A 21618-nucleotide genomic window follows, 5' to 3' on the forward strand; every position below is an offset into this window, starting at 1 on the left:
TCTAAATTCTCTTTTTTCTCCCCTCCCTACTTCTTCTCTTTGAGAAGGCAAACAATTGGATATTGACTATGTATTTAGTCATGCAAAAACATTTCCATGTTTGTCATATTCAGAAGAAAAACATAGAAAAAGACCCTACCCCCAAAACCCCAAACATCAAAGAAAATAAAATAAAAAATCATGCTTCGATTTATATTCAAACACCATCAGGTTTTTCTCTAGGGATGGATAGTATTTTTCATCTTAAGTCCTTCAGAATTGTCTTGGATCATTATATTGCTTAGAACAGCTAAGTTGTTCACAACTGATCATCTTACAATATTGCTGTGACTTTTTACCTAGAATCTGTCACTTTGCTTCAGCTCATGTAAGTCTAGGTTTTTCTGAAGGTATCCTGCTCATCATTTCTTATACCACAATGGTATTCCATCATAATTACATACTATAGTTTGTCCAGCATTTCCCATGATGGGCATTCCTTCAATTTCCAATTCTTTGTTCCCAGAAAAAGACTTTTTGGAATGTTTTTCTATGTACAGGTCCTTAAAACAAACAAACAAAAAAAAAAACCTCTTTTTGGGATACTGACTTAGTAGTGGTATTGCTAAGTCAATTGCTAGGGTAAGTATGATTTTATAGCTCTTTGAGCATAATTCCAAACTGCATTACAGAATGGTTGAATCAGTTAACAACTCTCTACACGGTGCATTGGTGTCCAATTTTCTTATACTCCCTCTATTTGTCATTTCTAATAGTTATGAAATAGTATCTCAGAATAGTTTCAATTTGTATTTCTCCAATCAGTAGTGAGTGTTGAGAGCTTTATTTCATATGGCTATAGATGACTTTATCTGAAAACTTCATATCTTTTGGTCATTTATCGTTTGGGAAATGGCCCTTATTCTTACAAATTTGACAAAGTTCTTACTCCAACTAGGCAATGTCTATTTTGCCAAGACTCGGGATCTTTTGATAAGTCACAGTTAAATCATTTTAGCAGGTTTTATTTTCCTTAATATTAAAGACAAGTTTTTTTTTTTTGGGGGGGGGGTAGCGGAATTCAGAATGCCTTTTAAGCTACCTTGGATTTTAGATACAATATATGATTTTTTTGTTCATCAGTTTTTGGTGAGTTTCCAAAGTTATATCAATCTTCATTAGTTTTTTTATTTTTATTTTTATTATTATTATTATTTTTTTTTTTGCTGAGGCAATTGGGGTTAAGTGACTTGCCCAGAGTCACACAGCTAGGAGGTGTTAAATATCTGAGGCTGGATTTGAACTCATGGCTGCCTGACTTCAGGGCTGGTGCTCTATCCATTGCGCCACTTAGCTGCTCCCTAATCTTCACTAGTCTTATAGTGGCCTTAAATGTTCTTGTTTTGGACCCTACTGGCTTGTGAGATGAATCTTGATAGCTTTGACTAGAAATTTATTGATTACTACCTTAATTTCTTCATCTATAAGATGGGATAAAATGTTCCTTTCCTCAGTGTTGGTGTGAGAAAAGTTAAGACACTATATAAATGTGAAATTTTGTTAATACTAATATCATTCTAACCATATTGATATACAAGACATAGCTTTACCTTTTAATAATCTAGTGTGACAGAGAGAGGCTTAGGACCAGGAAGGTAAAGGGTTTCACTGTATTGTAGAATGGTAGTATTAAGTATATTGTGAACCATATATAGGTGGAAACTCCTTTTTTATTTTCTGTGAGAAGGCAAAAAATGAAATATTGGTTACCTTAGTGATTTTAGAAAAAATGTTTCATGTATTATTTGTATGGCATTAATTTGGACAGTATTTTCAGATCAATCGGGTGCAGTTTTTTACCCACATGAACACCAGGGTTTTGGATTTATTTTATATATAGTATCATATGCATATTGAAAATGACACTTTGGATGAATTTTTTAATAACTAGCTTCAGAAATTTTGTGATGAACTTTGTCCTGTATTTATTTTTTTTGCCTAAATCCTAATGACACAGAGAAAATACAAATGTATCATCCTTCTCTATTAAAAAAAAAATTAGGTTTCTATGATCAGAGATATTCGTGAGAGAGAGATTCGGATTTATACAGATGCTGGCCGAATTTGCAGACCACTTTTAATTGTTGAAAAACAGAAGCTACTCTTGAAGAAAAGGCACATTGATCAACTGAAAGAACGCGAATATAACAATTACAGGTAGGAATCTGGGGAGGAAAAAAATGTTTATTTTGCATACTTATATTTGGGAATTAAGCTTTTCTTAAACAATGAACTTTGACAGCTGTATTTCAGTGTTAGGGTTGTTGGGTGGCGCAGTGGATAGAGTGCTGGGCCTGGAAACAGGGGACTCAAGTTCAAGTGTGACCCCCAGACCCTTACTAGCCAGGTGACCCTGTGGCAGTCTCTGGTTCTTCAACTGTAAGATGAGTGGGAGAAGCAAAGGGCAAACTGCTCCAATATTTGCCAGAAAAGACCCAGCGCGGTCAGGAAAGACCGGACACATTTCAACATTGTTGCCTTTCTACTGCTCTCAAGATATATTTAAAGTGAAAAGGAAAGATAATAAAACCCATCAATGTAAATGATAGGTGTGTATAGGATTTTAGGAACTATAAAGAGTTAGGAAAACTTCTTTAATTTTTTAGTTGGCAAGACCTGGTGGCCAGTGGAGTGGTGGAATACATTGATACCCTGGAAGAAGAGACGGTAATGCTGGCCATGACTCCCGACGACTTACAGGAGAAGGGTGTGGCGTATTGTTCCACTTACACCCACTGTGAAATTCACCCCTCAATGATCCTTGGGGTGTGTGCATCGATTATTCCTTTTCCTGATCATAATCAGGTTAGTAGTATTTTTGTGTCATAGCTGGTCATCTGGAGGCATCATAATAAGCATGGTGGGAAAATAAAATGAAATATGAGTCTAGTTTACAGTGAACTGTTTTTGAGCAAACTCTCATAGAGTATAATTTTAGGAAATACTGTTCAGTACTACTGATGGGAAAAGGCAATAACATTGCGGAGAAAAAGAAATTTATATCTATTTCCCATCATGTAGCAGAGTAAACATGAGATATATTTTAAAAAATTTATAAAATATTCAGAGAAACTTGACAGTTTGCTTATTCCAAATGTGGACTACCAGAGCAGTGGAAGAGATTCTTCAACAAGGTTGATGAGTTTGAGTTTGTTGAAATTTTAAAACATTTAAATATTGGGAAACAAAGATAAAAAGAAAAACAAAACTTAAGAGTATATTCCAATAAACTTGTTTGATAAAGGATTAACTTCTAGAATATTTGAGGAATAGACATAAGTTCATTGGGTAATATGTAGTCATGGGTAATATGTAGTTGTGGGTGGGTGGTGAGGTGAAGTTTATGAAGTGCCAGTTTACAAAGGAAAAAACAAATAGAAAATGAAATGTTGGAAAAATATTTTAGTTCTTTAATTATTGTTAATTAAATTGTGATACTAATATCCATTAATTTGTCTAAAATAAGTAAATATGTTGAAACTTAATTTTTTCTGGCTTTGAGAAAACAGGTATCTCTGTACTTTGTATGATTTCACATTTGAAAATAAGCTAGCAATATTTAAAAAGAGCCATATTATTAGTCAGTCCTATTGATTTGATGACCTCAGTATTGGTATTAGCTACCAAGGAAATAATTAAAAAGAAAAAAGAATTGTATGAAAAGGTACATTATTTTTTCCAAAAAAAAAAAAAAAATGATGGATGTGTGCAATGTACAGACATTTGGAAAATTCTATATAAAATAATATAAAAGGAGAAAAAAAAAGCAGTCAGGAATACTGTGCATACACTGACTATACTTATTTCCAAAATATTTGTGAGAATGAGATGATTGAGGCCTCTTCCAATGATCTTGTGATGAAGAGAGCCGTGTACACTGAGAGAGAGGATTGTGGGAACTGAGTGTGGATCACAATAGCATTCTCATTCTTTGTTATTGTTCACTTGCATTTTGTTTTCATACTCATTTTTTTTAACTTTTTGAGCTAATTTTTCTTATGCAACAAGATATGTATAAATGTTTACATATATTGGATTTAACATATATTTTAACATGTATAACATATTGGATTTCTTGCATATAAGGGGGGGGTGGGAGGAAATAAGGGAACTTTAGAATGCAAGGCTTTGCAAGGGTCAATGTTGAAAAATTATCCGTGCATATATTTTAAAAATAAAAAGTTTAATTAAAAAAAGGGGGTGGAAACAACAAAATGTGGTGTCACAAAATTTAGTGCTCCATAGTGATTGCTAATTAATGTCATTTTTATACTATCATGATTGTATTAATGTCTTTATTGTTGTATTTAATTTAAGAACTTTAATTGATATCTTTTATGGAAAATATTCTTTGATGTTGAATGTACTTAACAGTTAAGGAAAAAGAAACCCTTTGTGGTTTATTGTACAAATTATCAGATGAATCTATAGTTCTGTCTATGGGAAGCATTCTTTTGTATGCTTTAATTTTTCAGTGACATTGAATCTTTTTGCTTTTAGTCTCCTAGAAACACCTATCAGTCTGCTATGGGTAAACAAGCGATGGGTGTTTATATTACCAACTTTCATGTTCGTATGGACACACTGGCTCATGTGCTCTATTATCCTCAAAAGCCTCTTGTGACTACACGCTCCATGGAATATCTGCGATTTAGAGAGCTGCCAGCAGGTATGTTAGTTATTACCTCCCCAGTGCAAAAAGCACAGCATATATTTCTTTGGCATCATTGCCACTTGAGATAATTATTTAAATAATTATTAACCAACTAATAGAAACCAGTTTATGTTGAGCTGCAAAGTGGCCCAGCCTTTTAGATAGTGCAGGGACCTTAGCATTTGATAAGAAAATCTATTGCTAGAATTGTTAATTTACTAAGTCTTCCACAAGGGGTTACTGTTGTACTGAAGACTCTAATAGTCTATCAGCACTAATCTCATGTTCTTAGCTCTGGATGCAATTCTGCTTTTTGGATAGCATGATTTAATGAAGGAGTTTTCTTCTCTGGAATTAGAAGTATGTAGAGCTGTAGGATAATGGTTGGACTTTGAAAATTTTTCTCCTTTGGTCTTTGGTTCCCAGCAGAAACTGGTAATTACTCCTGCCCCCCCTTCTAAGTCCCCCCTTTTTCTTGATATAGAGGACCATTTGGAGTAATGGTTACAACAGACCTGAAATTATGCCTGGCAGGGATATTATGCCTTTTTGACTTTTTAATTCTGATTTTTCTCTTTCATGTCCTTCTCACACTTTAATTTTCATAGATTTTTCTTTCTTGGTAGAAATAACTGACTTGCAGTATACAGTGAAAATTTTGATGAGCAAATGCTTTGGTTATGAAGTTTCCTTTAATAGGGATTGCTATTTAGAGCAAGCCATAAGAGTTCTTAACTTGTGTCTAGCTTAGGGGGAGTAGTGGCTACAGAGGGAAGGGCGACAAAACATCTAAATCAGGGGTGATTTTTCAGATAAGGTCACAGAAGCCGGTAGGCCAAGGTTTGGCTAAGGGAAGGCTTACATATAGGGACTTCTAGGGCTCTGTCACAGAACCTGTGCATGGCCATCTTGGATTAGAGAGGACTGTCGTGAGAGGCAGGAGCATCCCTCCCTTTCTAATTTGTTAGCTGTGGGGAGCTACAATCAGCTTTTATAAGGGGACAGACTCTTTATCTCTTAGAATTCATCCTTATGCTTTCTGGTTTTCTACCTTTATCTGTAGCTTTCTGATAACAAAGGGCATTTTTGCAATTCATCCTCTTGCTTAGAATTTAGCTCAACTAATGCAGAATTAGCAGCTTAAGATGCATACCAGTAGTAACATCTGGCTTAATTAAGTGGTAACTAAGGTTTTGGATCTCTCTCTCTTTTAGCATCCCACTATCTTCCCTGTACTTTTCTTTTGTCCTGAAACCTCTGAAAGCCTGAGGGTATAAGAGTATTTTAGTTTTGCCTTTAGCAGTAAAAAAGCATTGTGTTCTTGCTTGGCTGCTAGCATCTGCTCAATACTATTCTGCTGAGAGATCAGTTATGGTACCTCATCCCCAGTAAAGGATGAATGAACTTATAGCTTAGTTTTGCACTAACTACTTTTTAAAATTTCAAAACAAAACTGTGATTCCCTATTCAGCTAGAATATGGAAAAGCAGTTAAACAGAGTGTTTTTTTGTTTTTTTTTTTTTTTTTTTTTTTGCTCTGATAAGTAATGTTCAGTATGTTTCCAAAGAAGTGGTTCTGAAAAACTTTGGCAGTGTCATAGGAAAGGGAATCAGCAGACTGCAGAACAAAATGGGTTTGGACCAGTAGTGATCATAATAAGATTGGCCAGGAATAGCAGCTGGACTGTAGAGAACCAGAATTGGGATTGGAGGGAGTTCATATTTTAATTCAGTGTGTGGGTCTCATATATTTCAGGTATCAACTCAATTGTGGCTATTGCATCATACACTGGATATAATCAAGAAGATTCTGTTATCATGAACCGTTCTGCAGTTGATAGAGGTTTTTTCAGGTCAGTTTTTGTAAAATTTGTTAAATACAAACAGAGGGGGGAGGATTTGACTTCTTTCTTTCTTTCAATTATTTTAGCTAAAATCTCATTTTTTTGGAATTCACTTTCTTTTAAGTTCAGTCTGAAAGCAATTACTCCATTTTTAGCTATTGTAAATAAAGTCAATGGTTTGGTTGTACAAATACAAAATACCTTGAATTTTTTGATATAGAAAGTGACCTAATGACTTTTAAATGAAGGTCAACCTCTAGTATTATTTTTAGCCAGGTGACTTCTAGTCAGATGAAGTGTCTTTGGATTTTATGGGGAAAAGAAACTTGATTTTGAAGCAGCATTTTGTGTTGATTTTGTTCTACGTGAAAGTCATTTTAGGTTTGAAATTATTCTCTTTACTATTTCTCTTTTTGCTTTAAACTTTGCACTGTGTTTATTAAATGATAATTATTTGAAATTCATCATTAAAGGGAGTCTGTCACATATTTCTACTGTTATAGAAGTTGCCTTAGAGCCAATGTATATTATTTTTCAGGTCAGTTTTTTATCGGTCTTACAAAGAACAGGAATCTAAGAAAGGATTTGACCAAGAAGAGGTATTTGAGAAACCAACACGTGAAACATGCCAGGGTAAGAGGCTGCTATGTAATAATTGTAGAATTCACTTTAATTTTATAGATCATTAAATTTTTCTTCATGTTAATTTCGGTTTCTATATTTTAGATTGTGCCACATAGCTTGTGGTTCACAAAATTCTATAAAATGTGAATTGGACCAAATTTTTTAAAATTTAGTTTAAAAGCTACTGTTACTGGGCCTTTGCAATACAGCTGGAATTTGGGAAACATCAGATGTTTTCTTGATATTCATTTAAGCAGGGCAGCTAAGTGGTGCAGTAGATAGAGCACCAGCCCTGGAGTCAGGAGGTCTTGAGTTCAAATCTGACCTCACTTAACACTTCCTAGCTGTGTGACTTTGGGCAAGTCACTTAATCCTGATTGCCTCAGCAAAAAAAAAAAAAAAATTAAAAAGATATTAAGCTTAATTAAGAAGTTCCATTCACTACGTTGCTTCAGTTTTCCCATTTGCAGTATTTGACATGACTCAAGTGTTGACTGATTTTTTTATGTGGCTTAATGGAATTTGGTCTTACTATTATGTGGTCATATAAGTGAAACTATAATTTCCAAATAATTTTTTAAAAAGAAGTAATTACATAAGTAACAGAGCTTTATGGGTCAATAATAAAAGATTTTTTTAAAAAAATGAAGTCATTAAATGTTAGATATTGTTTATCCTATGACTCCAAAGTTGGTTGTATGGGATGTTCCACAGAGCAGTATAGTTCTGATTCAATTTAAAAATATTCTGAAAGTGTATTAAAAGTATTTTTGTTTACTTTGATGCTGCCCTAAGTTTGGGTTTGATAGACATGACAGTTTTTAGGGTTAATATACTATATCCAGGTCAGGAAATTTACCCAAGATCACATGATAAAGTTAGATCATGTTGAGAACAGTGTGGCTTTTTTTTTAAACTACTGATTCATTTTACATAATACTATTGAAGAGTGAAATAGATTTTTAGAACAGGTATCATATGAACACAGAATATCAGTAATGGTGATGGAGATTTCTGCCACTTTTTGACTTAGAAATAAGATAATCTGTGTATGCTGTGTTCTCTTTATAAGGTAACCTATTTAATTCTTTTTGAGTTTTTATATTATGAGATGGTTTCAGAGAAGCTTTTTGATTGTTGTCTTACAGGCATGAGGCATGCTATCTATGACAAGTTAGATGATGATGGTTTGATAGCTCCTGGTGTCCGTGTATCAGGAGATGACGTTATCATTGGCAAAACAGTAACTCTGCCTGAAAACGAAGATGAACTGGAGAGCACTAATAGGCGTTACACCAAGAGAGACTGCAGCACCTTCCTCAGAACTAGTGAGACTGGTATTGTGGATCAGGTGATGGTAACCTTGAACCAGGAAGGATATAAGTTTTGCAAGATAAGGGTGAGTGCCTTTTTAATACTTGAGAACAGGCAGAAAGGCAACTGGAAGTTGTGTGCTTAACTGAGGCCTGTTTTTAATTGACTTTAGGTACGCTCTGTTAGAATCCCACAGATTGGAGACAAATTTGCCAGTCGACACGGTCAGAAGGGTACTTGTGGTATCCAGTACAGACAAGAGGTAGCTATATTTTCTTTTCTTTCTTCCCCTGAGACTAGGGTAAAATTCATCTTTAAAAATTTGCTTTTAAAAGTCAAACAGGAGGTACAAATTAAGCTTTATTTCAGCACTTGAGTAAATATCTGAACAGGAATGTTAGACAAATTTTAAGTCGTATAAATTGAAATGGGGGAGAGGTGTTGTGGTCTTGTTTTTTATCCAAGAGCTAAAATAGGGTTTTCAGGATATAATCAGTATATTTCTCGTTTCAGGATATGCCTTTTACTTGTGAAGGTATCACCCCTGATATCATCATAAACCCCCATGCCATCCCTTCTCGTATGACTATTGGTCACTTGATTGAATGTCTTCAAGGGAAGGTAAGGAATATCAGATATAAAGTACATAGCTTTGTCATTTTCTTTTTTCTTTTTTTTCCCTCCACTTAAATAATAGCTTTTTATTTCTCTAAATACATGCAAAGATAGTTTTCAGCATTCACCTTCAGAAAACCTTTGTGTGTGTTCCAAATTTTTCTCCCTCCCTCCCCTAGATAGCAAATAATCCACTATAAGTTAATTGTGTGTCACTATCATTCTTGACTCAGGAGAATAAGTCTGACCACCTGCCTTCTTTCCTGATTACCATTTAGGAATCGATGTGCCTAGATTTCAGAATTTTGAAAGTATGAGAAGGCTATGCTTTTAAGTTCTAAGCACATTTTGCTTGCAAAGTCATAATTAAATTTTCTGTATTCTAATACCTTGATAAATGAGAAATATTTTAGGTATTTTTCTCCCTCAAATCTCATTCTGCTTTATGCTCGTCTTTTAAGCTGAAAGCTTCAGGTTTAGATCTATGATCCATTTGGCTTAATCAGGTTTTATTGTTGTGAAAATTGTTTTTTTTTTGGTAAAGTTTAAACCATTCTCACCTTGGGGTCATGATATTAAGTAGAAAATGTCCTCCTTGTGTCTCATGGAAAAGAGCCTTGTTATTAAATGTACAATTTAAAAATTACCTTAAAGAGTAGAGGAGCAGAACTCAAAATAAAAACTCTTTTTTCCAAAGGTGTCAGCTAACAAAGGTGAAATTGGTGATGCCACACCATTTAATGATGCTGTTAATGTGCAGAAGATTTCTAATCTGTTATCTGATTATGGTTACCATCTCAGAGGAAATGAGGTATGACAACCCCAATATTAGTGGTCGTTGTACATTTTAATCTTTCAACTTGTGGAATGCACCCTTTATTCTGTGCATCAGAATTTCCTTTTCTGTTTCAGGTCTTGTACAATGGATTTACTGGCCGAAAAATCACATCTCAGATTTTTATTGGCCCCACTTATTACCAGCGTTTGAAGCATATGGTGGACGATAAGATCCATTCCCGGGCCAGAGGACCTATACAGATCCTTAACAGACAACCCATGGAGGGTAGATCTCGGTAGGGAGAAATAGGGGTTCAATACAGATATTACCATATTTATTGTGTTGGATGAAAAAAGCAGGTGATGTCTGAAGCTTTGTTGGCTGAAACACCATAAGATAAACTGCTGAGAGCAATAACACTTCCAGATTTGTGCTACTAGCTAGTAGTCATTCTTATATCTTTATCTTTGGGAACCATGTTGTAAGGGGTAGGTTTTTTCAGAAGAGGAATAAAGTTATAAAAACTTTTCTGTCCATCTGGACAAAATTGTTATTATTTAGATGGACACCTTTTACCCTTAATCCTGGCAGTATCTTTAATACAGAATGTTATTTTTCCATGTTAGCGATGGTGGCCTGCGTTTTGGAGAAATGGAACGAGACTGTCAGATTGCGCATGGTGCAGCCCAGTTTCTAAGGGAAAGATTATTTGAAGCATCGGATCCCTATCAAGTTCACGTATGCAATCTTTGTGGAATCATGGCGATAGCTAACACCAGGACACACACGTATGAGTGTAGAGGCTGTCGTAATAAAACTCAGGTACATACAAACTTCACGTGCAAGTTCTGGAGATTGAACCAATTTGCTATGATCCTGTCTTAAGTGTCAAGGATATATTTAATTGTTTAATGTTACTAATTATAGTTTCCTTGTTTTTTCTTTTCAGATTTCTTTGGTTCGAATGCCTTATGCTTGTAAACTCCTTTTCCAAGAATTGATGTCTATGAGCATAGCACCTCGAATGATGAGTGTTTAGAAATTAAAAAAAAAAAAAATTGTTTCAAGTAAATGTAAGCCGAGTCATTTGTGAATACCACTCTGCCATGATTTGGTTTTTATTTCAGCAGAAGTGGTATGCCTTGAAAAAAATCCAAGCGTCTTCTATACAGTGCTGCAAGTGCAAGGTTTTGTTTAATCACACTTTTTTTTTTGTGTGTGTGTAAATAGAGAATAAAATTTTGTAATTAGATTTGGTGTATCATTTATTTCATACTATGCAGAAGGGTATGCTTGCACACCAGTGAATACAATGTAAAGGGTTAGTGGATTAGATTAAAAGAAACTTGTTACTGGACAACAATAGTTGTAGTTTTTCCATGACTGTTTTAAACTATGCATACTGATAAAGACTGCAGGATTTCAGTGGTCAGCACCTTCATCTGTTTTAAGAAAAGAAAAATATAAAAATTAGTTATGACTACTAACAATAGCAAGGCAGACACAAACATGCACAGTTGGATGACTTTTCCCGTTACTTAGTTCTTGGAATGGTCAGATATATAAGTAAAGAAATTAGACCAAATGTATGTAAGCTATACCATTGTAATGCAAGCTTTAGGGATCTGGAGGGACTAAAAACCATTTCAACTGTATAATGATTTCAACTGTATGATTTCAGATGAGGAAGAGAGTCTTGTTGCTAGGATAGTCTGTATGTAACATAGAATTCCTGATTAATGAAGCAGATTTTTTGTCACTTTTTCATCCTACAGTTAAGTGATCCTGTAAGTGACATCATGTGGGAAAGGTTGAAAAGCAAGATTCCGTTACTCCTAATCTAGGGTTAAGTAAAGATCATTTCATATTTATGTTGGTGTAGTTATCATCAGTGCTTCTCTGTTAGGTTGAGGAATATAGCAAATGTTAACTGGCTACCTTAATTCTAATTTAAAGGAACACGATTGTTCTAATTTCCATTTCACAAATATTTGGTGTGTAACTACAAAAGAATGAGAAGTTTTCTTACTGGCTTATTATGGAAGCCATCATATCTTCATCAAAAATATGAAAAATAAGTGTATATCCTATTAATCAGTACTTTTTGTAGTAAAAAAATAAAGTGTGTACAATTTTAGACATGAAACGATGACCCTCATTATTGCAGACTCCTCTGAGGGCCTTTCTAGAAGGGAATGAGTAGTAATATATAGTTTAGAACTAGACTCTATAGATGTTTTCATTCCTTATTGGTTTTTCCCTCGGGACAGAGGGCGCACATGTCCCTAGGGGCAGGGGAATTGTGGTGTGTTGCAAACCTACTGCTAATCAAGATCTACTTCATAAATATGGAAAATGCTATGCTAAGAGAACCAAGTAGTAGGGAACTTTTTTTTTTTTTTCAGAGAAGTCATGTTGTTTGAATCAAAAGACATCAATAAGCCCATTATAACTGTGCCTGTGTGTGTGTATATTAGGCATACAAATTGTAACTGTCCTGAAGTACATGTCATTGAGGGGAGGCAACGTGGGTCTAGCATGTAAAAAGAGAGGAGAGCTAGAACCGGGTCAGGTTTTAAATAGTAAATGAAAGACTTTACATTTTATTTTGGAGATAAGAGAGGGAGTCACTGCACATTAGGCAGATCCCTCTGCTGGCTGCGTGGGTGGAAAGAAAAGAACAAATCCGAGATAAAGCAGTGGAGACAAACTGCTTGGAGACTTGGGAACTGACTGGAAATGTGGCTTGGAAGAGAGAGGAGTTGAAATGACAGTGAGATTGCACATCTGGGTGACTGGAGGATGCTTGTTCCCCTTGTAAGTGATTAGGTACCTGAGAAAGTAAGTTGAGTAGAGGAAGGCATCTAAGTAATTTTTAGGATATTTAGTTAATCATACATGTACACACTAGAACCACATAATGGGTGAGGAAAATAGCTTTCTTAAAGATTGCTGTTAGTGAATCACTATGATCTTAGTAACTTGTTACAATACATCATTTGATCTTTACACGCAAATGCAAAAGCATTTAAGTCGATTGGCTTTGGAGTTACTTACCTTTTTTGGTCGGTATTTCATGTAAGGCATCGACCACTGTAATTTTTGCTGAAGCAGTAGCCTGGCCTTGGGAATTTGATGCATGACACTCATATTCCCCGGCATCATCCTTACTCAGAGGAGACACCTGTCAAAGAAAAAGCCATTTAAGATTCCCCAATGGGCCATTGATTTCCTTCTTGTTATATCATTTATGATTTTCACTGTTTCTAATGACTCTTCTTTTCAAACTTTTGCATTTTATTAAAATGACGAATCGATTCAGTCCATCACTAAATGGAAATAAATGTTGAAGGAGGCTTGGCCAGCCCATAATGTAGAATGTAAAGATAATTCATAGACAGTTTGAGTCATAGCCTCAAGAAGGCTTCAAGAATATTTAAATAGATTGTAGAGTAATTAGAGCGAAAGAAGATGAGAATTACTCAGGATGAGAAGGCAGAGACAAGAAGGGACTATGATAAATAAAATTTCCATCAGAATGTGTGTATGTATTGTGTGTGTGTGTATAAATACTGACATTTTTGTTAAAATGTAGTTTCAAGGAATTAAGTCTAAAGGACAGAACAAGAAGCAATGAGTTAAAAAAAAATTTACCCAGAAGCAAAGCTGGCTCCATATAACAAAAGACTTACTTAATAATGAGCCATTTGAAAATGGAAGCGTCTTTTTGGGGGTATTCTAGCTAAGGCTGGACAAAAATCAAGGTGTTAGAGAAAGTATTCTAAAAATACATGATGTGTAGTGTTAAGTAATCTGGTACTTCTCCACAAAGATCTTATTCTGGTATCTCATTGTGCTGTAGAAATTTGTGTCTGGGTTTATGAGGTTTCTGCCAGGTTCTGACATGCTGGAGTAGCCGTGAATCTAGGCCATACTGACGTGTGGAGACCTGACCCGGCAAAGTAGGAAGAAATTCACTACCAGCATATCACAATAAGCTGACTGTGGTAACCCAGTGAAAGATGGCCCTTCATCTTGGAGTAGTCGCCTACTTTTGGAGTGGTAGAAAAGGGAATACAGAATGTCAAGAATCAGGTTTTTTTTTTTTTTTTTTTTTTAAAGGATCAGTTTTTAGACTATCTACATAGGTACACAAATTTAACTACTAGTACCCCAAAATATGAATGCTTTTTTTCTAATGACTAGAGAATCAACATATTACTAGAGGGACTGAACTATATAACTAACATTCTCACAAAAAATGAAACTAGAAGATAGAAACAATTTCAGTTATATGGAAGGTATGGTAAGTTGGGTTCCCCTTGGAGACTCAAAGGAGCTGGACAAGTTGGGATCTTCAGAGGCAATAAGAAGCTTCCAGTTTCATGAGACACGTAGACATCTTGTGCTACAGCACAATGTCTGCCACGAAGACAATTGTTACTAAAGGTATTAAATATTTTGGGTGCTAAAATATTTTGCAAAAGATATGAAATTTGATGAAGAAAATTGGTCAGATATTCCCAACGGGTCAATGTCCTGAATACTTGCTATATTTAATACAAATAATTAAGTCTAACACTCTTAATGACTGTGCCAATTAACTGCCTAAAAATCCAGCTTCGTTATTTTGAAGTATGAGGAAACAGTTAAGTAACCAGAACAGCCATACAAGGAGGAAAGATCCGAACCCTTGTTTTCACAGCTCCTCAAGAGTCCAGTGACTTGTCCAAACCATTCTGGCTCAAGAAATGGGGACGGGACAGGAATGAACTTGGACATTTCACATGGCATGTAAAAGTTTTTGTCACTGAACCACTGGTGAAAATAGTGCCCCGAGCATTTTCTCTATCATGCTCTCTTCTCAAGAAGTGGCCTTCTCAAGTGAGTTACAAATGATACCGAAAAAGGGTCAATAGATGCAGAATACCGTGCCCCATCTCCGTCCATCTCTTACGTAAAGCAACTGCTGCAAGAGGGATGCTAAAAACTTGGGAATGCCTCATTCGGCACGTGGGATCTTGCCCCGTGGAGAATTACTGCAAATATAAGAAATACTAGAATAGACTACAGAATTATAGAAGATAGTTCAAGATGATGAGCAGTAAGAACACGGTCTTAGGAAAGAGAGGTGGTAGAAAGCCTGACCTGAGACCCAACCAAGCCCAATCATTTCATTTACTTTTACAGATAAAGCCATTTGAAGCTTTGCTAAACAACATGACTATAGTACTTTTTTCAGTGATGACAATGGGACCCCCACTTCCAATTCTTGATGTGCTAAATGGGGAATTTAAAAAAGTGAAGTGACAGTTGGACCAGGTACCCTAGAAGAAAGTCATTCCAGAGGGGGCAATTTTAAGAAGTGTTGAGGGATCAAGTCTTGGTACATATGAAAAAGCAGATAATACTGAATGATTGAGGAAAGAAGTGTGGACGATAACTCTTTACCCACAGGCCTACTTTCTTATTTCTAGAAAGCCTTTATTTTTTCCAAGAATATGCTCAAAATAATGGAACCAGGTGGATCTTTCCAAATAACTTTCTATAGAAGACATCTTCACATTAGGATTTATGGGAGCAAATGGAAACAAGTGGCACAAGATGAGAAAGCAGGGGACGGGTTGGGATTTGTACCCACTGGAGGGAGTATTCCTGTTAGTGAGATCTTGAATGTACTGGTTATATGCAGGATCTCTGAACGCTTAAAATCTTAAAATGGCATAGCTTTTAAAAATGTATTTATTTCCAAGCATTTAAGCAAAACCTTTACCTTGCTGTGCTTCCTTCTGGAACATTAACTTTCTAATCAACCACAGAATGTTAGAGGTTCAAAGAACCTTAAAAATGATCTCATCTTAAGTTATATAAGGGAATCTGAATTAAAGAAAATGAAGCGATTGGCTACGATTATAAAAGTGGCAAAGATGGGCACATTCTAGAACCCAGGTGCTGTGAACTCTAGGTTACTCCATGGATGATCCACATCAAGGCCATTCAAAAGAACTGTGAGAATACCTTAGACTTTGTTCTTCAGATAAAAATTGTTACTATTTGCCAGGTACAGTGCTAAGTAATTAAAAATTGTTATTGGATCCTCACAGCAACTCTGGGAGGTAGGAGCTATTATTATCCCCATTTTACAGGTCATGAAACTGAGGCACAGAGCTAGTAAGTGATTTTCTCAGGGTCATTAATCTATCCATGTACCACAAGCTGCTCCCTTCTATTTTCTCTTGATCTTAAGGAATTAAATTTTTATATCAAGTACTCACCAGAACCCAGCCTGTCACTTCATGCTTTTCTGGGCCACCTCGAGTTTGGATGGCCAGGTTGTCACGGTCTCCAGGGAGGAGTTCTGTTCTTTGAACTCCATAGTGACCTCTTTTTACCTGGGAAGAGGGAAAAGTCAGGAACTCAGATCTCTGCAATTAATGAGGTTTTCACTTTGAAGTGTTCACATTCCTAGAATTACACAGATCATGTGTTGGATTTTCTGGTTGGATTATTACTTAACCTTCCCAGTATTCTTTTTGGTTACCGTAGAGCAAAAAAAACTAACACAAATGTCTTTTCATTCCTTTTCTCCCCAGAAATTACTGTTTCCTCTAAAGGTAGGAAGTCGGGGAGAATGAAGATCATCATAATATATTCCTACTGACTTCTAGCTCCCCTCTACCTTAGCCCATTTCCTAATATCCTCCTATCTTCCAAGTAAGTTCCCTCAGTTAAGGGGGAACAGGTTCAGCCCATCCAAGGCCTGAGAACTAAGCAGCCTGCTCTGTCCATCATTCTGACTCGGTCTTTGTGACCACACGTCCACCTAAGGTCCAAATTCAGCTCATTACAAGCCCAGCTTCATCCAAGGCTTGTCACTTTTCCCGAGTCCAGGGACCAATAGACTTTTCTATCTTGCCATCATTTTTCCTCTATTAACAACAGAGCTGGCTGCTTCCTTCTCCTCCTGGCATGATCTATGGTCCAAGAGGAGAAGGGTAGAAAAAGAAAGAATTTCAGAGACTACTTTACCAGTTATTATTTTTTTTAAACAGAAGAGTAATGTCTATAGATTTAAGTAAGTTAGAAGCCGGTGCTGGCTGAAGGACACATGATGTACTTCTGTACATCTCAGACCTTTTAAGAGGCAAGTGGAAAAAGCTGAAGACATGAAAAAGTAGCTTCCAGGGCAATTTGGCAAGGTGAGCTATAGGTACCTTTAGGCTGGAAATGACCCATAACCTGAAACAAGGATTAAGCTTTAAAGAAAAAAAGGGGAAGGGAGGGAGAGAAATCTATAAAAAAGGGTTGTCCAAAAGTCACTTCTCATCAAAAACAAGCTCATCAGTAACTTTTTGGTGAAGTGAGATGCTCTATAAGGAAGTTTGCAATCTTCCAAGGCTGTCCTCTGGCAAGCCACAAATTCTCATCAGATGCCACTGCCTGGCATTATGTTGAAAAAGAGAGGGAAAAGTGGCTCTGGGGCACTGTTGTCCTAGATGCTAGAAGCAGTGATGGATTCAGGAGGCTGCCGGGGGATTAATAAGTTCCTTGGGCTCACTGGTTTCAGAGTATTTTTTTAAAAAGTGTATGCTAGTAATGATGGTGAAATGGAACCTTATCCCTGCAGGGAATTTGAAGGCTCCCAAATCCCACAATAACTTGATGCAAGAAGAAAAGCTAACTGCAGTGAATGTCTGAGGATGTTTCTTTACTCTCTGTATCCCTTCTGATATGCCAGAGTTGAGGGTAAAATTATCTCAATTTAAGTTCTCATATCAAAGTATATTCTAAGAAACTTTAAGTCTAGATTTATGAAATGAGAGTTCCGAGGGGTTCACAAATGGACAATATAGTTGTTGATATTCCATTGTGTCTGACTCTTTGTGATTTTCCTTGCAAAGACAATGTGATTTTGGGACTTCCTTCACAAAGACAACGTGATGTGTCATTTTCTTCTCTAGCTGATTTTACAGATGAGGGTTAAGGGACTGCCCAGGCTCATATAGCTAGTAAGGTCTGAGGCTGGAATTTGAAGTTGGTTCTTCTAGGTTCTGGGATTTGTCCCCTAGAGCTCTCTATCCTTGGTTCTTTTTTTTTTTTTTTTTTTTTTTTCTGAGGAGGCAATTGGGGCTAAGTGACTTGCCCAGGGTCACACAGCTGGGAAGTGTTAAGTGTCTGAGGTCAGATTTGAACTCAGATCCTCCTAACTTCAGGGCTGGTGCTCTACTCACTGTGCCACCTAACTGCCCCTCTACCCTTGGTTCTTGATGGACCCCAGGCTAGCAAAGACTACATACATAATCATTGCCCAGAGAGAAGCTTACACATTAGCTGGAACTAAACTGGGTTTAAGTCATTTATATCCCAGTTTCTTCATCAGTAAAATAAAGGAGTGGGATGAAATGATAGTTTATGATCCTTTTCAGCTCTTAACGGTCTTAGAATAGGATTGGCAAGATCATAGATTTAGAATTGGAAAGGACTAAAGATGATGAGTATAGAAAGATTCAGAGTCTGGGATTCAAACCGATTCCACCTTTGGCTCTCTATTGTCCTGGCCAGTTGCTGCCACTGGGGTCTGTACCCATATACCCCAAGAGAACAGCCTGTTTCCCTCCCTGCTTTATGTATGGCAGGCTCAGTTGGAAGGGGGTAAGTGGGACTGACAGGGAGTGGGAGGTACCAGAATTCTCATCTCTTGCAGGAGTGATTTATTTAACACATGGCTCAGGGCTAATGCAACTACCAGAAATTATAAGCAGAAATGCAGCTGTTAGGTTGCATTTTTTTTAAAATAAGGAATTAATATTAATTATCCTGATAATATTGTTCAACTCAGCATCTAAGCAGCAGTACCAATATTCACTTCAAGGCCCAGAAGAAGAAACTGTGGGCTACATTTCTGCTACCCCTCTCCCTCTTCCATGTTTTCACCCTTTGTGTTATTAAAGCCACTTAAAAATACAGAAAGAAACAAGAAACCAAAGTTCCAGATGCCGCTGGTCTGGACAAAGTAAACTGTGACAGAAGGAATCCACCAGGAACTTCACCAAAGAGTCTGGCCATACTGTGTTACTCTCTGAAATAAGAGGATAATGGTGGGATATTCTCTGAAGAACTTTTTTCCAGCTGCAGTAACAGGTTTATGCTGATTTATGCGTGTTCCCTTGGCCAACCTCCCTGTTGACCAAGGGTCCTGGTCTTTGAGAAGATTGGCTGGGATTCGTGGTATAATCTGTGGGTCTGGAATAGCAATTGTGCTGTTTTTGTTTTTGAAGTGGACCGATGATGTCACGGAGCGATGTTTTGACCCGTGTGGACTGCATTTAAGTGAGGAAGAGGTGCACAAAGCTGTTAGCCTCAGTCTCTCTTCCAGAGCTACTAAAGTCCTGCGGCAAGACAAAAGCCAGGATGCCTGGCCATGGCCTGGGATACCATGGGGTCTAACTATGTGTTCCACAAAGCCTGCTTCATCCCCCTTCATGACAACCAGTCCCCCCAAGGAAGTCTTTATATGCTTTGGGTAGAACCCCGCTAACTCACTGAGGGGTTTGTGGCCCTTTGGTCACCCTCAGACTGGCTTACCTGTTTACCAAAAGATAGGCTTCCTAGGGTGTGACTGCTGGTCACCTTCTTGCAGCCATCATAGTCCGGTGGACACCAGAGGTGGAGGAGCAGCTCTGAGAAGGGCTCAGCAAACCCTCCCAACCAGAGGTGCTGGTCCCTGAACAATGCAGCTCACTGCCATGAGACCCCAGGATCAATGCAACAGCACCAAGGGTGGAAAGGGGTAGGGAATGTTTCCAGATGATAAAAAAGCCCATCTTAGAAATTTTGGGGGAAAGTTGACCCGGACATTATTCATCTTGGGGGAATAACAAAAAATGGGCACAAAAGTTTAATTTTAGCTTATGAAATGCATAATGAAATGCAAAAACGTAAATTTAGGACGTTATGCAGAATTCCATGCTACCGACCTTATTCCAGATGAGAACTGGGGTTGGAATTCCGATAACTTCACAACTTAAATATACTTGGGCTCCAGTGACGTTCCAGATGTCCTTAGGGGGTGTCACAATGGAAGGACCTGTGAGAGGGGAAAAGAAAAATCATGAACCTCTCAAACAGTAGTCAGCAGCAGCCAATTCTGTAGAATAAAATATTTGATTGGCACGCAATTAAGCTCTTCCCTTTGTCAAACGCTTTTTAACAAATTTTACCTCTCCCTCCACATCGGCAAGCTTGGGTGGGGTATTCTGGGAAGGCAAATGAAGCATTAGGCTGAAACTGATAATTGGTAATTTTGCTGTTTCAAAATATGATGCCCATTTAAATCCTCCAAACTGTCATTTTAAAATGATCAGCTTCCTTTCTATCAGTATGCTAAATACTTCAATCAATCAACACAGCCTCTAGGGAAGAGAATTCCTTTGAACAAATGAGCTTTAATCCAAAGGGGGTCTGGAAAAGTTCTGGTCCCCTCAGAGCTGGGTTAGTGTCAGAGGGGAAGGAGAGAGCCGAGCCTCTGTCCCATGGGAAGGCTTTTGGGGAGTAGGGTTGCCCCAGGTCTCAGAGAAAGAGACAGCTAGCCTCTGATGGTTCAGCCAAATCCCAACTGGGCTATTTCAGCCATTATCTCAGGCTGAAATCTCTGAGGCATTTGCAGGGAGATTGTCAGGAGCATCCCCTCTCCACACAGGCTGAGGGCTGGAAACTAGGGAATATTTTGCAAGGGAGAGTGAGTGAATGCAGAGCCCACACCCCGGAAAACATCTCTACTGATGATAAGCATTTCCAACAACGAAACAGAGTTCTTCAAATGATGAGATGTTCTCTGGTAATTTTGCTGCTGAATCATTTTCATTTGTGTCCCTTGTGGATTTTCTTGACAAAGATATTGGGGTGGCTTCCTATTTTTTTCTCTAGATCACTTTATAGATAAGGACACTGAGATAAACAGGGTTAAGTGACTAGCCCAGGATCACACAACTAGTAAGCGTCCGAGGCCGGACTTGGACTCCCCCTGGACCTGGAACTCTATGGGACTACCCAGGTGCCTCTCCTGTTGATCTGGGCACTCCTTTATTAAGAAGAACTACTATCCCATGTTCCTTAGCCTCCCACCCAAGCCTTCCTCCCACTTCAGCTCATCCCAACTGTCCTGGAATAACACAATGACCTCTGAAATGATATCCTTCTCTTCAGGCTTTTTCCCTTGACCTTTGTGAAGGAGCAGAACTGGAAGCTTGGGACGGGTCCCATTAGTTGGAAGGCAACTCAAGGAGCCAAGTGCTTGAACAGCAGCATTCCTTCTAAATTATGGATCTCCGCCTCGCTGGGGATCTTGGCAAGGAGATGTCCAATACTGGGAGGGAAGCAGGCCAAAGTACTGGCCAACTCCATGAACGAGAAACATGAACTTGCTTCAGAAGCCCGGCGGGAAAAGGGAAGACAGATGTCTATCCCCCGAGACTTGGAAAGTTATCTGGCACCATCAGCCGTTAGGGAACAAGAAGTTCTCTCTTTTGCAATGTGCTATTTCGAGTATACTGTTAATTTCTTGAACTAGAAAGGAAATGGCCATGACATATAAGATTTTCCCAGAGGAGCCCCCTTTTCTTATACCCCAGGGTTACTTATTTTGCTTTCCCTCCCCAGGAGTAAGCAGAAGGACCGGCGTTTCAAAATCTCCAAATATTTTTCATGCTTCCTCCCCTCTAAACTTAGGTCAGAATAGGAAATTCATCTTGG

The 21618-nt window shown here is 37.6% G+C and overlaps 2 protein-coding genes across 2 annotated transcripts in view; one reads left to right on the forward strand and one right to left on the reverse strand.

Moving 5' to 3' along the window:
* Positions 1-11119, forward strand: part of POLR2B (RNA polymerase II subunit B) — a 30569-nt gene extending 19450 nt beyond the window's left edge. Inside the window, exons 14-25 of the mRNA XM_003773233.4 lie at positions 2042-2196; positions 2646-2844; positions 4540-4708; positions 6449-6545; positions 7075-7169; positions 8309-8559; positions 8647-8736; positions 8988-9095; positions 9787-9900; positions 10002-10162; positions 10494-10689; positions 10817-11119. Of these exons, the coding sequence (XP_003773281.1) occupies positions 2042-2196; positions 2646-2844; positions 4540-4708; positions 6449-6545; positions 7075-7169; positions 8309-8559; positions 8647-8736; positions 8988-9095; positions 9787-9900; positions 10002-10162; positions 10494-10689; positions 10817-10906 (1725 nt within the window). The 3' untranslated portion in view covers positions 10907-11119. The remainder of the gene's footprint in view (positions 1-2041; positions 2197-2645; positions 2845-4539; positions 4709-6448; positions 6546-7074; positions 7170-8308; positions 8560-8646; positions 8737-8987; positions 9096-9786; positions 9901-10001; positions 10163-10493; positions 10690-10816) is intronic.
* Positions 10958-21618, reverse strand: part of IGFBP7 (insulin like growth factor binding protein 7) — a 71176-nt gene continuing 60515 nt past the window's right edge. Inside the window, exons 2-5 of the mRNA XM_031942110.1 lie at positions 19845-19954; positions 16143-16259; positions 12925-13051; positions 10958-11309 (exon numbers count right to left, since the gene is read on the reverse strand). Coding sequence (XP_031797970.1) covers positions 11290-11309; positions 12925-13051; positions 16143-16259; positions 19845-19954 — 374 coding nt within the window. The 3' untranslated portion in view covers positions 10958-11289. The remainder of the gene's footprint in view (positions 11310-12924; positions 13052-16142; positions 16260-19844; positions 19955-21618) is intronic.

This window comes from Sarcophilus harrisii, chromosome 6 (assembly GCF_902635505.1).
Source record: "Sarcophilus harrisii chromosome 6, mSarHar1.11, whole genome shotgun sequence".
Lineage (NCBI taxonomy): Eukaryota > Metazoa > Chordata > Mammalia > Dasyuromorphia > Dasyuridae > Sarcophilus > Sarcophilus harrisii.